The 16,020-nt window shown below is 37.6% G+C and overlaps 3 protein-coding genes across 3 annotated transcripts; all 3 read right to left on the reverse strand.

Annotated features, from left to right (window-relative positions):
* Window positions 1-1,778: 1,778 nt before the first annotated feature.
* Window positions 1,779-4,228, reverse strand: LOC141617802 (1-aminocyclopropane-1-carboxylate oxidase homolog 1-like). Its single transcript, XM_074434946.1, has 3 exons — window positions 3,298-4,228; window positions 2,532-2,853; window positions 1,779-2,295 (listed from the first exon to the last, which is right to left on the reverse strand). The coding sequence occupies exons 1-3, from the start codon at window positions 3,822-3,824 to the stop codon at window positions 2,029-2,031; spliced, it is 1,116 nt and encodes a 371-aa protein (XP_074291047.1). The 5' UTR covers window positions 3,825-4,228; the 3' UTR covers window positions 1,779-2,028.
* Window positions 4,229-5,090: 862 nt separating this feature from the next.
* LOC141617804 (1-aminocyclopropane-1-carboxylate oxidase homolog 1-like) lies at window positions 5,091-9,999 on the reverse strand. The gene is made up of 3 exons (XM_074434948.1): window positions 7,056-9,999; window positions 6,054-6,375; window positions 5,091-5,670 (listed from the first exon to the last, which is right to left on the reverse strand). Exons 1-3 carry the CDS (start codon window positions 7,580-7,582, stop codon window positions 5,425-5,427), a joined length of 1,095 nt encoding a protein of 364 aa, XP_074291049.1. The 5' UTR covers window positions 7,583-9,999; the 3' UTR covers window positions 5,091-5,424.
* Window positions 10,000-11,650: 1,651 nt separating this feature from the next.
* Window positions 11,651-13,936, reverse strand: LOC141617803 (1-aminocyclopropane-1-carboxylate oxidase homolog 1-like). The gene is made up of 3 exons (XM_074434947.1): window positions 12,876-13,936; window positions 12,460-12,781; window positions 11,651-12,363 (listed from the first exon to the last, which is right to left on the reverse strand). Exons 1-3 carry the CDS (start codon window positions 13,400-13,402, stop codon window positions 12,097-12,099), a joined length of 1,116 nt encoding a protein of 371 aa, XP_074291048.1. The 5' UTR covers window positions 13,403-13,936; the 3' UTR covers window positions 11,651-12,096.
* Window positions 13,937-16,020: the final 2,084 nt, after the last annotated feature.

Below are 16,020 nucleotides of genomic sequence, written 5' to 3' on the forward strand. Positions count from 1 at the left end.
CTTTTTATGAGGAACGTTTATCAATTGGAAATCAAAGAAGAAACAAACGGTTTCACTTTCTTCGTTGTTCAAAAGAATCACTACTGAGCTGCTTGGTTAACTAGGTTTCTTACTAAGTTTAAGGTATTTAAAATAGCGCAAACCCTCCTCAAATGCAACCGCCAGGCTACCATACGTGTAACAAAGAACTCAATTTGCCATGAAAGAACAAAACACATCAACTCAAAATTTGGGTTATTACTTTGTTAGAGAAAAGCTATCCTTCAATTAGTTGGCTTATGTACCAACTGATCACCAGTCTGCTGATTTGTTCACGAAAGTTCTTTCCAGCCCTCAACATCATCTTTTACAAAAACAAGTTAGGGCTATATCGTACGCCCTCCAATTTGAGGGAAGGTGTTGGAGAACAAATATATTGGTTTGCGCAAATTCTATTGTATGCTCATCATATCGAGAAAAATGTGACCATTTTTTAATAAATAGTGACAACTTTTTTTTATCATTTTTTTTCAAAGTGGTCATTATTGATTTAAAGTAGTCGCTATTTACCCTAAAATAGTCGCTAATCGCTATTTACCAAAAGGTGGTCATTTTTGGACAAAAAAACATGAAAAAGACCGTTGTTCGAGAGAATTGCTAATTACTGCCTTTGTGCTGATCATTTGGTTACCTATTCAATTTTAGAAGTATCTCGCTCATTTGTTTATTTTTTGATTTTGGGAACGACTTTATAGGTAATTTGATTATATACATTCAATTTGTTCCACTTGTCATCCAAGAATTGCCTCTCCTCTTTTCTTGGTATGTGTGCCGATAACAAAGGAAACAAACAAATGATCGGGGCGTAGGAGTAGTTTGTTAGAAGTTAGTTAAAATTGGTTATTGAGTTTGTTGTAATAGAAAGTAAGTCGCTTATACCGGCACTATATAAAGAGATCTTGCCTCCTACTTTGTAATGAATCAATAAGTCCTGATACATTACAGAATTTCTCTCCTCAGCCATACTCTCTATACTTTTCCCTTGTGTTAAGTTCAATCCATCACGAAATCAGTCGAATTACAACGTCACCATGTGAAATTTAATAAACACGAGCTCGTACGGAAGCCCGAAGTAAGTTTCCGTCTTTTTTCAATTGGGTTTTCTGAGTTTATGCTGGAATTGAAATGGGTGATTGGAAGGGAGAGTGGAATACAAATCGGGTAATTTGGGAATTAGGGTTTGAGATTGTTCAGATTTTGCCGCTTTATGGATTTCTGACTAACAAATTGCTGCTTCAACTGCAATTTAAATCAATGGGTGAGGTATTTACCTTATTTATGACAGTGATTTAACTGATTTTATTATGGTTTAATTACTCTAATCTCTGTAATCAAACTTGAAAGTTTGAATGAGTACGGAGAATTAAATTCTATCTTAATAGGTTACTTTTGATGCTATATATGTTAAATTCGCTATGGTGGGAATTATCTGTGGAATTATAGTGTGAAATTAATAATGTATGTAGATGGATGACGGAGAAGATTAATAGTTGGGTTTTTCGTCATTAGTTAGTCTTTTGTTTAGCCCGAAATGTTGGGAGTTTGACAATGTAAGATGTTATCTTTGTAATGTGCTTGCAGGTGGTCGGGTTTTTATGTATGCATTTTGTGGGTATTGTATTTGCTCATACAAAGCGGGGCTGGCTCCCGACTTCTCATCTCAACCAAGTATGTAAGTCGTGATATTATTGCTGCATACTGTACAAAGTAGTTTAATTGGCATGAAAAGAACCTGAATAATCATCTTGAACCACTGAATATTGCATCACCGAAATAGAAAAGAAATAAGTGGAATAGACAAAGTTAGCTACTTTGTTTTATTCCGTCATAATAAAAAGCCAAAGTAGGGCGAGCCAACGGACAGTAGACGGAACACAAAAATATGGAAACTTTACAAGTTTACAACACCGAAACAGAAAAGAAATTCAACAGAACAAGCAGTAGGCAGTAAAAATCCCTGTCCCCACTCTCCTTTGCAGGTAGACCATTTCAATTTCTGTCTTCGCTGTAATCGATCATGAAGTACTTGTTTCTGTCTTCAACTAGAGACAGAGAGAAAAAATTTGCGAAAAACTCCTGAACAGTGAATTCTTTGTAAATGGGTGGATTTTCCTCCGAGATTAGGTCTTTTATTGGAGCATAAATTCTTTGGGAGGTGGTAACACCAGAAAAAAAGAAGGCTGCAGAAACCCTTGGACCAACGTGATTGGCTCTCACTCTATGCCACACACTTTTGAATTTGTCATTAGATATCATCTGTGACATTCGTGACACAACTAGTGAGAATTTGGAAATAATCTAGTAGCATTTCTAAGAAATACTCTTACTAAACAAGGCTAATGTAAGACGATCTGACATTAAGATATTGTCAGACCAAAAAAATACTCATTTCCACAATTACTCGTTAAATGTGGAATGGAGTTGCTTTAACAAAAAAATGTAACATCACAGATGGTCTTATACAAGAGTTTGTTATATAGCAAAACCAGAACCTGTAGAATATCTCCGATGTTGATAACCAAAGCGCCAGGAATAGGCTGAACATCAATCCATTGGTTATCATATAGAACTTGAAGGCCTCCAATTTGATCTTGTAGAAGTACAGTGAGGAATGATGAATCAGTGTGTTTAGCGGTTCCTAATGTCAATTCTGGTTGTGGACAGGGAGGGTAGTAATGACATACACAGGCCCAACCTTTGTCTAATTCCATTTCTTTCAGATAGTCTGGTCTTAGACCAAGTGCCAGTGACAATAACTCCAGTAAAATATTACCTAGCTTCAGAACATGGTTCATATGATCTAGTATCGCATCCCTGCGGGAAAATAAATAACTTAGCTAGTCATTCCGAAATTTGTGCACCAAAATATAGATGGTGAAAAGATCCAAGAGTTGTGGATAGCAGATGCTCCCTATGAACTACCCTGATAATAAATCTCAGATCCCCCCCCCTCCCTCTCTCTCTTATTTCAATCAAACAGGTCCAATTTGACTTTTTAATGAGTAGGAAAAAAGCCAAATCCGGTTTATTGGCTGCGTTCGAGAGAGTATAGACTAGAAAAGCACCTGATAAAAGATTTAAGAAAAAAACCCCTTTCTTATATTCATTTTGAGCAAACAAAATAGAGCAAAAGCCAAGAGGTACTTTTAAATTTTGACATTCTCTGTAAAAACATCCAGGGATCAGTGTTGGGAATTGGGATCAAGATCCAACAAGATGAGAAGGGTCGCTACCGAGACAAGAAATTAGCATTATTACCTGCAGATTGGTGGTATCATTTCCGAGTCAAGTTGACCTGTATAGGAATTGTTTATAATGAGTGAATCCCTCCAATTGGCAGACTTGGATTTGTAAAGATCATAGTTACTGTTGTACACTACTTGTTTCCTGTCTCGGCTGTAAAACTCTTTTTTAACTTCAGAATCCTGCTCATGAAACATGTGAACACCCTTTAACATGCTGTCCAAAACATCCAAGGGTATACCATGGTTAATAACCTGAAAGAATCCCCACTTCTCTGATGCAAATCGGATCTCCTCAACTATTGTTTTGCGGTTTTCGTCCTTCTCGAGTCCTAATAGGTCTATCATGGGAACTTGAAGGTCGGCAGCATGAATGCTACAGTTTCCTGATACTTCATCGAGTGGTCGAATGAATATCTCTGGAAGAGTGTCTATACCTGAATCCACCAATCCTTTAGCCCCCGCCTTTGTGTTATCAAAAGCCTTGAGTTGTTCCTCCCGATCAGAATCTCTTCGGATTTCACCATTCCTGTTGCTGTTCATCTTTTTATATGATCAAGCAGAACTAGCTTGTCTTTAGTTAACCACCTTTGAGATCAATTCTTCTTCAACCAGGATTACGTCAGAAACCAAGAAAAGGATCTATCTTTACCCACCTTGTTTATTAAGAAAAGATCATAAAATAAAGAGTCGCGGGATTGAGTTCGTTTCTTACTAGAACCGTAATGTCAATGATGTTTTGCATTTCTAAGGGGGTTCAATGGGTGCATATGTACGGAGCACAATTATGTGTGTAAAAGAGCTATCAAATATCTGTATCTTGGTATAGTGATTGTGGACAGTAAGTATATATTTGTCCCAATCAAAGAAGAAATTCTTACGTACGAACTCGATTTTCCATTTATCGGAAAATTAGATCCGTCATTTTAGAATTTATGCACACCTCGCCTCTGAGTAATGTAGACCCTAACTACGTCGTCCTCATTTTTTTTTGGTACAAACTGTGTGGTCCTCATTAGTTAGTCATTTTACAGTCTGAGATGATAAACTGTCACATGCAGTAAGTACGGAAAATTAGTTACTACTCTTACAAGGACTTGCCGAATACTGATAATCATCAATTTAGTTGATTGTCTCACAAAATCCAGGTAGAGTTTTGCGTTTTATTATACTCCCTCTGTCCCGGTGATTTGCTTACCTTTACTTTTGGCACAAAACCCAAAGAAAGTTCCGCCAACAAACTTATACTCCGTATATAGATAGTTAGATGTCATATCTAGTTGTCTTCCTTAACCAATGGATGGCCAGGACGGGTGGGTTTTGTGCTCATTGAGATAAACTCCCTCAGCCTCTCAGGGCTAGTCCCTTTCAAGTACCTCCATTGTCGTATATCTGCTGGTTTTCTTTTTTGGTGTTTTGGTTGGCTTTTAGATAACTAAAAAAGATACAAAGCTTTTGTCGTTACTAGTTAGATTTGCCGTGAAAATGTTTTACTAAGAGTGTATTGTAAAAGTTTTTTTTGTTTCCATATTTCCAATGGAGCCAAAGACTTATTACTCTTTGGTTATGGATTATAATGGAATAAATCAAAATGGCTCACTAAAGTGGTTGCGCTTCTTTCTTTTGTGAAGTAGCGGTCCTTCAATGTAATTCTCGACGCAATTTTCATCTTGGGTCATTCGGAAACAGCCTCTTTGTGTTGCTAACACAAGGGTAAGGCTGCGTACATCCGACCCCCCCTTACCCCGCAATTTGCGGGAGCCATTGAGGCACTGGGGTAATGTTGTTGTATTGTATAAGTTTTTTTTATTAGTTTTTTGTGAATTGCGATACTTATAATAGTAGAAGTTAACTCGAAATGTGAGAATAAGTCGTTAGAAACTGACGGAGTGTATTTATAGTTTATTCAGCACATCATTTGAGAACTTTATAGAGGGGAGTTTTGCAAATATAGCTAGGGAAGCTAAGGAGGAAGTAAATAAACTGGATGCAACAGGAACTTTGAGGGACATAAAGTAAATAGATATGTATTGCAAATGGTGTAGTCCTTATTTTTGCAAAACAAACTTATAAACCAACAAGTCTTATTATTTCAGGTTGATAGCAACAGCCTGCTTATCCTCTATATGCTTTGTTCACTGTCTTAGATCATGAAGTGCTTGTATCTGTCTTCATTGAGTGATCGAGAGAAGTAATTTGCAAAAAACTCGCCTATAGTGAATTCTCTGTACATTGGTGGGTTTTGCTCTGATATTAACTCTTTGATAGGAGCACAAGTCTTTGGGGATGTGGCTAGACCTGTGAAAAAGAAGGCTGCTGAAATTCTTGGACCAACACGGTTGGCTCTTACTCTATGCAACACACTTTTGAGCTTGTCATTAGATATCATCTGCAACATACATAGAAAAGATAGTGAGAAAAAGGGCTAATCACAACTAATCTAGCAACATTGCTGAACTAGGTATTAAATCTGAGATTTGTCAGGTCTAGTTTAGTAAGATCTCTGTCTCATCTCATTTGATAGTTTACGTATTCCATTTTTAGATGTCGCGTACAACCATTTACTTTCTTTTGTAGACATTGTTTTGTGTTGTGGAATGAGCGACTCTCGCTAGTAATAGATTGGATGGAATACCATATTACAGCGAATTGATTGGAGGGATTACCATATTACTGAGGTTACATAAGGAACCGATCAGAAACAAACGTAATTGATTGGAGGGAATACCATATTACTGAGGTTAAACAAAGGGGTGAATGGTATAACTAAACCTGAAGAATGTCCCCAATATTGATGATCAAAGCACCAGGAATAGGCTGAACATCAACCCATTGATTCTCATGAAGAACTTGGAGGCCGCCGATTTGATTTTGAGCAAGAACTGTAATGAAAGAGGAATCAGAATGCTTTTCAGTTCCTAATGCCAGTTCTGGTTGTGGACATGGAGGGTAGTAGTGGTACACACAGGTCCATCCCTTGTCACCTTCCATTTCTTTCAGACAATCGGGCTTTAGACCAAGTGCCAGTGACAGTAACTCGAGTATGGTGTTGCCGAGCTTAAGAACTTCGTCAATATGGTCTAATATCGTGTTCCTGTGTAAACAAGCGATGATGAATGAGTTTGTAAAACCAACCTAGTAGGACATATTTGAGGTGGCAATTAGCAAGTCTGCATGTTCACAGGTAAGGCCATATGGCCTTAGGTTATGTCCAGACTGGGTCATGAACTGGAGGTAAGTACCACTGCCTATTCACTAGGCTATGCACTGGTCGTCTGGCCCTATCGGCCAATTCTCATTCTCCTAATGCAATTAACCAGGGACACTCATTGTGGAGTTCTTAACGAATGAATTTCCGAAAATAAATCTGTGTGTGCTTTGTTGGTATGTGTTATTGTGTATCAGTCTTCCTCTGTTTTGTAGAAACTAAGTTTAAGCTCGTTAAAATTCATGGATCTTAAAAAATATTAATATTAGTAATTGTACTTAAAACCCTAAGAATCGAGACACTGCGTCTTTTTTTCGTAGTAATCTTTATTTTTTCCCCTTATTTTGAAATAAAATTCTTTGACCGGCTATAACTCTTAGCCACATTTCATTGTTCAAAATGAGGGGTACACCTTAAAAAAACCGAAAAAAAAAACATCGGGTAACATGTAGAATATCCCAAAAATCGTTCATATATTTACTAGATCAATAAGAGCCATTGGTAACAAAAAAAAAAAAAAAGTAATTTGTTGCTTGTTTCAAAGTAAAAGCATTAGATATTATTACCTGCATATGGGTGGTAATAATTTGGGGTCAAGATGATCCGTATAGGAACAATTAACAGCCAATGTGTCCCTCCAAATAGCAGCTTTCATCCTCCTATCATAATTACTGTTGTACTCTACTTGTTTCTTGCCTCTGCTGTACAACTCTTCCTTGGCTTCTAAATCCTGCTCATGAAACATCTTAATACCCTCTATCATTCTATCTAGGACATCCATGGGGATCCCATGATTTAAAACATGAAAGAATCCCCATTTCTGTGATGCGTACAAGACCTCCTGAACTATTTTTTCGCGATCAATATCATTGTCGAGTCCTGCTAGATCAATAACAGGAACTCTCAGGTTTGCATCGTGAATGCTAGAGTTTTGTACCCTTTCATCGGAAGGTTGAATGAACATCTTAGGAAGAATGTTTATACCAGAGTCTGCCAGTCCTTTAGTCCCTGCCTTTGTTTCGTCAAAGGCCTTACGTTCTTTCTCCCGATCAAAGCCACCACCTTGTAATTCACTGGCAATGATAGTATCCATCTCTGCTTAATTACTAGGTAAAGCTTGAGTTAAGATAGGTTGGCTACTTTGCTTAGTAAAGTGAAGGGATTGTAGAAAGTTTGAAAATTTGCTTAAGAATAGAAATAAAACCAGTTTGTGAAACAAGTTTAGATGTTTTATGTTCTGAAGTAACTGTAGATGTTAGAACTCTCCTTATATAGAATAATAGAGCAGCTGTAAGTTCAGAAAATCTGATACTGTAACAATTATTGACAAATTAATATTTAGCAGGTAGCAGTTGAGAATCAACACATTAATATAATATTTGAACATTATTGGCTTTACATGACAGACAATCAAGAAGTGGATCATGCCAACTAATTATTTAAGTTGATTGTTGTAACTTGTACGTAATCTTGGTGATGTGATCAGTGACCTTTTCAACAGAATGTTTACCATTCCTGATTTGCAGATGCCAGATTATAAGCTGATGAAGAAGTGAAGGATGGGAAATGCTGAGCCTGCAAGATGTAAGGTTTGGATTTCGGTATTTAAAAGTTGCTGAATTTTAGAGAGACTGTCATACTTATTTCATTCTAATGAGAGAGACATCCCTTCAGACTGCTGGAGCAATATCCTTGGGTTGTTGGAACCATGCCGTGTCATCCGTTTATTACTGTCAAGCTGGGCAACTTAAGATGTCTTCCTCTGGGTCTTAGGGTCTAGGTCATTTTTGCTGTCAAATAAACATAGATTAACTCATTTAATGCTAATAAAAATGAGTTGTCTTTCTACACAATGAGACCGTCTCATAGTGTAAGACCGTGTCATGCAATAACTATTAACTATTGTTCAAGTTTAACACAAGCTGGTGTTACCGGACTTGCTGCTCATTTTTTGTGTAGTTTATCCTAGAATCCACAATCCAATGTTCAGACTTATGGGATTTGCCTATATGATTATATTAACAATACAATACAATAGTTGGATCTATGATTACGATTAATAATACATCTCTCTCCTATACACATTTGATTTTGCAGCAACTCTATCTGCAGTTCAGACTGTGTTTGCAGCAGTGCAATGTGCCAAGCTCAAAGAGGTGTATTTCCTTCTTAACATTCAAACCAGAATATTTCACATTAATAGCATTACCAACAGATTTCGTCCTTACAGATGAAAAAACTAGAGAAGACACATATAAAAGTTACATTTAAAAGACATCAGAAACCATGCATACTAATTTAGTTTGTAATTCTTTATATTCAGACAATTAGCCCCATCATATTGAAGACAGTTTTAGCCTATTACGATAGGAGAGGCGTAGCACGTAGATTTTGGAAATACGCAGCAGGATTAATCTCAAAACTTGCCCTTGGAATGAAGCGTCTTCCACTTGTACCAGGAGCTTTCATCATCTTACCCGATCTTGCACCACAACAACACAAGCATCTAAAAACACTTTTTATCGCATTAATCAACATCATGAAAAACCCTTTTATGAGATTGAAACAACCAACCAAAACCCAAGTAAAGCATCTCAAAATGGCAGGTAAACAACAGCACATAAAGCAAAGCAACAGCACAGTGCCTGCAGCGATCATCAGCCAGTGATCAGCCAAACGAGCCCGGGTTTCAGGCGTAAAAAAGTTGGTTAGATCAGTTAGCCATTGGTTGAGATGGTAAAGGATGAGAGTGATGAGGTCAGTTGGTGACGTTTCTGGTGATTGGGTTTGGTTTGTTTGTTGTATGAAGGAAGTGAACCTGTTTAGTTTGATGTTCTTCAGTTGATTTGCCATGCTTACTGTTTGTAAGAAGGAAGTGAAGTTGAGATTTAAACTGCAAGAGTGGATTTCTGTTATCTTGAAAAATATTCGAGTGCTTTTATTGAAAAAGGAGCACATACATACACCTTTGCAAAAGTAAGAAACATACTGTAGTTAATGGAGTCTACTTTTTTGTACGGAGTATACTTGTTTAAGTCCAAATTAGACCTGTCAAAGTAAGAAACATACTTAATAAGTAAGAAACATACTTATTGGACTCCTTAGGTTTGGTTAAACTTTTTTGTACGGAGTATGCTTGTTTAAGACCCGTCAAAATTTGACCCGACCCATATTCCGACCTGACCCGTAGTCCGACTCGTTTGACAGGTTTAGTCCAAATGGAATGTAAATTTTCTGGCCACTGCTATTTTATATATTACCTCCCTCACTATTCCCTTATACGCCTATGACTTCTTTTTCTGCTCCTTGCTGTGAAGGACAAGCAGGAAGAGATGTCCAAGGAAACACTTATCTTGCTCGAGGAGTACCCTGGTGCAGTTTATGACGCTAATGAGTTTGTCACCATTCTTGAGCAGAAACAGGTTGTGGAGGATGATTGAGTCTGTGAAGGGGTACGCCTGTTTTTTATTTTGTCGTTTTGAAACTCTTGTTGTTGCTGATACTTTAGGTAAAAGGGTTAAAAGCATTAGGAAGAAGTTGGGGATTATTGTCAAGTGAAAATGATGGTTTTGGATACAATGTTGACTTGCAAACTGCAAGGAGATGAGAGAAAACTTGTTCTTATGTGTGAAAATGATGTTAATGGAAGAAATGTTGTGTCCTAATATTGTAGGTATGCTGTTGGATTCAACTGTACAACATGATGTTTCAGTCCTTGGTATTGTTGGTGTTGGAGGGACGGGTGCTATTTATGAGTTGCAGGGTTTGTCTGAAGAAAATTCACAGCGTCTATTTGAAAATACGGCTTTTGAAGATGCAAGTCCTTGGGATAACTTGGTTGAGATTTGCCAAGATATTGTTGAAGGATGTATTATTATCCCTCTTCCTATAAAACTGGTTGGAAGTCTTTTATATGGTCAGGGTGAAAGTAGATGGCTATCATTTCAGGAATATGGATTGGCCAAAATCAGACTCCGTAACAGTGACAATCAGGCCTATTTTGAAGCTCTGTTATGGTCATCTTAAACCCTGATTGCAGAGTTGCTTCAGTTATTGTGCATGGTTTCCGAGGGATTTTGAGATACAGAAGGATTTATTAATTAGTCTTTGGATTTCACAAGGGTTTATTGTGTCATTAAAAGAAAGTCAGAGCATAGAAGATGCTGCCCGGGGAATGTTTTTCAGTTTTACTGCAAAGACGATTCTTCCACGATATGAAAAAACTCAGTAAGTGGCTGTACCCGAGTAACACCAGAAACATGTAATCTTTCTTGCTCTTATAGGAGATTTTATCATATTATCGCTTTGAATATAAGAACAATAGTTTTGGTGGCCTTTCTGCCTCCGCCGAAGTTACCTATATTTACCTTTAAAATTTTATTTCATATCATACCGCTAATGATACGTTTTTGTATGTTATTTCGTAGAAACCCAAGTTTTCAACTAATTTTGGTGGAGATGCGCCGAAAATTTGTAATGAAGTCATGCCTCCGATGACTACAATTCCCGCCAATCGCCGCTTCAAGTTTAATTCAAATCAATTGACGAGGTATTTACCTTATTTCCGACAGTGATTTAACTGAGATGATTAGTTAGTCATTTATAAGACGGTGTTATATTCGTTATGATTTTTTGTTTTGCAATAACAATAAGCCCCATTAAATTTATCGCAACTCTGCCCAAAAGTTGAGTTCGACAATGTAAGATGTTATTGTCTTTGTAACGTGCTGTCATGTTTTAGTTGATGATATTTGCCTATTTGGTCAGATGAGTGACTTGGAACTTGGGATGTATAGCTTGCAGCAGGCGTGAGGCGGTCGGTTTTGGTATTTGCATTGAGGGTACTGTAGATTCTCGTACTAGACGAGGCTGGCCCCGACTTCCCGTCTCCACCAAGTATGTAATCCATCATATTTATTACCGTACAAATGCATATACTTAAAAGTTCATTTTTAGGCAACAAAAGAAACTGGATATTCAACTTGAAACTCTGCGGCATGGTAATGAACAGGATAATGAACTTAACCATTGCATATTGAATAAAGTTGTCCTTTTGGCACGAAAATATCAACGTCTTTGGATCATATTCTGGAGCCTTATTTTGTATAGTTCTATCTCACTAGTTGCTGCCCTCATGACTTATAATAAAAATGCGACTAGCTACGTCACCAATGAAAACAAGTGGAACCAGCTTAGTGAGCTAGTTCGTTTTATTCCGTCATAATAAAAAGCCAAAGAAGAGCAAGTTCTTGGATAGGTTACAGAACACAAGTGTTGGGTTTGTGCCTTGATTCTGTTAACCGCCGCTTCGAATAACTATGCGGAGGTCATTCTGTATTAGGTCTTAGAGAGTATTATATAAACTCTCTAAGCCTCTACCTAGCAGTCATACCGTCTGAATCTGTAATCTGAAAACTCCTCACATATCAATAAAACTCTCTCCTTTCTGCCCTGTGAACGTAGCTAACACACCGTTAGTGAACCACGTAAATCTGTGCGTTTGTCTCTTTATTGTTTTTATCAGTTCTTTCTTGCATCCGTTATAACAAGGAAACTTTAAAACACGGAAACAGAAAAGAAATTCAACAGAACAAGCAGTAGGCTGTCTCAATTTTTGCCTTCACTGTAATCGATCATGAAGTACTTGTTTCTGTCTTCAACTAGAGGCCGAGAGAAAAAATTTATGAGAAACTCTTCAATAGTGAATTCTCTGTAAATGGGCAAGTTTTCCTCCGAGATTAGGTCTTTTATTGGAGCATAAATTTTCTGGGAGATGGTAACGCCGGAAAAAAAGAAGGCTGCAGAAACCCTTGGACCAACGTGATTGGCTCTTACTCTATGCCACACACTTTTGAATTTGTCATTAGATATCATCTGTGACATTCATGACACAATTTGTTAAAATGGTGGAATTGAATCGGTTTAACTAAAAACTCATTGCGAGTCTTATACAAGAAGCAAAAGCAGAACCTGTAGCATATCTCCGATGTTGATAACCAAAGCGCCATGAACAGGCTGAACATCAAACCATTGATTATCATAAAGAACTTGGAGACCGCCGATTTGATCTTGTAGAAGTACAGTGAGGAATGATGAATCAGTGTGTTTAGCGGTTCCTAATGCCAATTCTGGTTGTGGACATGGAGGGTAGTAATGACATACACAGGCCCAACCTTTGTCTAATTCCATTTCTTTAAGATAGTCTGCTCTCAGACCAAGCGCCAGCGACAATAACTCCAGTAGAGTATTACCTAGCTTCAGAACATGGTTGGTATGATCTAGTATCGCATCCCTGCCGAAAAATAAATAACTTAGCGCTAGTCAGTCCGAAATTTGTCATGGGCTTTTTAAAATTTGTCTCCTCTATTTTTCAACAAGATTGTTACCTGCAGATTGGTGGTATCATTTCAGAGTCAAGTTGACCTGTAGAGGAATTGTTTACGGTGAGTGTGTCCCTCCAATTAGCAGCTTTGGATGTGTAAAGATCATAGCTACTGTTGTACACTACTTGTTTCCTCTCTCGGCTGTAAAACTCTTTCTTAACTTCAGAATCCTGCTCATGAAACATGCGAACGCCCTTTAACATGTTATCCATAACATCCAAGGGTATACCATGGTTAATAACCTGAAAGAATCCCCATTTCTCTGATGCATCTCGGATCTCCTCAACTATTCTTTTGCGGTTTTCATCCTTCTCGAGTCCTGATAGGTCTATCATGGGAACTTGAAGGTTGGCAGCATGAATGCTACAGTTTCCTGATACTTCATCGAGTGGTCGAATGAATATCTTTGGAAGAGTGTCTATACCCGAATCCACCAATCCTTTAGTCCCCGCCTTTGTGTTATCAAAAGCCTTGAGTTGTTCCTCCCGATCAGAATCTCTTTGGATTTCACCACTTACATTGCTGTCCATCTTTTTATATAAGCAGGACTAGCTTGTCTTTCTCGATTACCACCTTCGCGACCAATTCTTCTTCAGCAAGACAGCAAGGATTAAGTTAGAAACCAAATTTATTTAAGAAATTAAATAATCAGGAAGCACATGCAGAGAAATGAGACCAGTTTGTGAAACAAGTTTAGATGTTTTATGTTTTAGTAACAGCAGGTTTAACAACTTTCCATATATAGAACAGTCGTTAGTTCAGAAAAACTGATTCTCCGTAATAATTATTGACGGATTGGTTAATACACCGTATTTAGCAGTTAGGAGTTGAGAATCAACACATTAAAATAGTGCTCTCTTGGTTAATACACCGTATTTAACAGTTAGGAGTTGAGAATCAACACCTTAAAATAGAGCTCTCTTTTGCGCGGTCCAGGGTCATGCCCACGAAGTAAATAGAGGTCACGTTCATTTCATAAGTCTAAGAAGGTGTCGTCATATGTGAGATTTTTAGCCACAAACTCTGATGTCGGATACCATGTCAATTCCATAGTTGAGTCTAGGTCACACCCATATGAATGAGAGTCGACTTTATTAAGTCGAAGAAACCATATGAACTTATCTCTATATATTACGATTATTATGGCGTGATAAGAGTCACTATCCTATTGTCGTTTTTACATTGTACTCTACACACAGCTTGGCTTACTGACAATCGACCCATGGTTACACAACTTACGCAACTCTGGTTTAGGCAAAGATGCAATTTGAGAATAACCAAGAACGTTCCTAAAGAGAAACGAGTACTTTTATTACAGAAAGAATAGAAGAGTTTTTGCTGCGTAAAAGATGTCGAGAACTATATGAAATCATTTAATACTGTTTCTGTAGCAGATAATTAAACGTGATGAAGAAGTACAGGATAGGAAATGCTCTACCTACAAATACGGCTATATATTTACTTGATGGTCACTTGGTCAGGACCAAAGATTAGACTTGACCTGTACCTCTTATCAGTTTACAAAAATGAGGTGAATTCGAAACTATTTACGTGAAATGAGTCGACATTGTTCTACAAGTAGGCCGGCTGACTCGATGGTTTGGACAGACAGACTAAGCAGACCTCACAATTTGGTCCGAGTCAGATAGGAATATGCTTTATTTGGTCGGTTCACGGTTGTTCCAACAGTTTATGTTACTCGTACTACATCGTCAGTTGGGTTTTAAGACATAACTAAATGGACTGTTTTAAGACATAACTAAATGGACTGTGGACTACAGAGTGGATGGCGGACCGAATCACTTTCTAAAATATACTCGTATTATGTTATTGGTTCAGTCCATGGTTATATCGTTTATGCTTCTCTATAATGTTTTAGATTTTGGTTAATTAGTGAGTATTTACTCCCTACGTTCAAATTATTTGTTTACAGCTCTCGTAGATTATAAAAAGGGTAAATGATGGTTTTAAGTACGATGTTTTGAGTAAAAGGGTGCAGAACATTAAGGAGAAAATGGGGATGGCTGTCAGTGAAAATGATGGTTTTAAGTACGATGTTGACTTCCTACCTGTAAGGAGGAGGTGGGAGAAAACGTGTCCTTATGTATGTGAAAACGATGTTAATGGAGGAGATATCGATCTGAGAAAACTGTTGGTATGTTATTGGATTCGAAAGTCTAACATGATGTTTAAGTCTTTGGTATTGTTATTGGATTCGAAAGTCTAATATGTTATTGGACTTTTGTTTCATTCTGATCTTGATCGGGAAGAATTTAATGTTGACGAAATTATTAGGAAGATTGTGAGATGGGCATTGAGTGTAATTAGTTTGAAATTACACTCAATGTTAGACTTTCGCATCCAAGTTCTCGACTGGTCATTACTCATTAATTAGCATTCAAACCGAAATATTTCACAGAAATAGCATTACCAACAGATTTCCTGCATACAGATATGAAAAAACTAGAGATGACGAATAAAAGCTACTAGAACATTTAAAAGACATCAGAAACCATACTAACTTAGTTTGTTATTCTTCATATTTAGACAATTAGCCCCATCATACTGATTACTGAAGACAGTTTAAGGCTATTAAGATAGGAGATGTGTAGCACGTAGATTCTGGAAATAAGCAGCAGGATTAATCTCAAAACTTGCCCTTGGAATTAGGAGCCTTCCACTTGTACCAGGAGCTTTCATCATCTTACCCGATCTTGCACCACAACAACACAAGCATCTAAAAACACTTTTTATCGCATTAAACAACATCATGAACAACCCTTTTATGAGATTGAAACAAGTCACCAAAACCCAAACAAAGCATCTCAAAATGGCAGGTAAACAACAGCACATAAAGAAAAGTAACAGCACAGTGCCTGCAGCGATCATCAGCCAGTGATCAGCTAAACGAGCCCGGGTTGGTTTCGGGCGTAAATAAGTTGGTTAGATCAGTTAGCCATTGGTTGAGATGGTAAAGGATGAGAGTGATGAGGTCAGTTGGTGACGATTCCGGTGATTGGGTTTCGTCTGTTTGTTGTAATAAGAAGGAAGTGAACCTGTTTAGTTTGATGCTCTTCATTTGATTTGCCATTGCTTACTGTTTGGAAACAAGCAAGTGAACTTCGAGATTTAACAAAGACGCCGTTGG

The sequence above is a fragment of the Silene latifolia genome, chromosome X (assembly GCF_048544455.1).
Source record: "Silene latifolia isolate original U9 population chromosome X, ASM4854445v1, whole genome shotgun sequence".
Lineage (NCBI taxonomy): Eukaryota > Viridiplantae > Streptophyta > Magnoliopsida > Caryophyllales > Caryophyllaceae > Silene > Silene latifolia.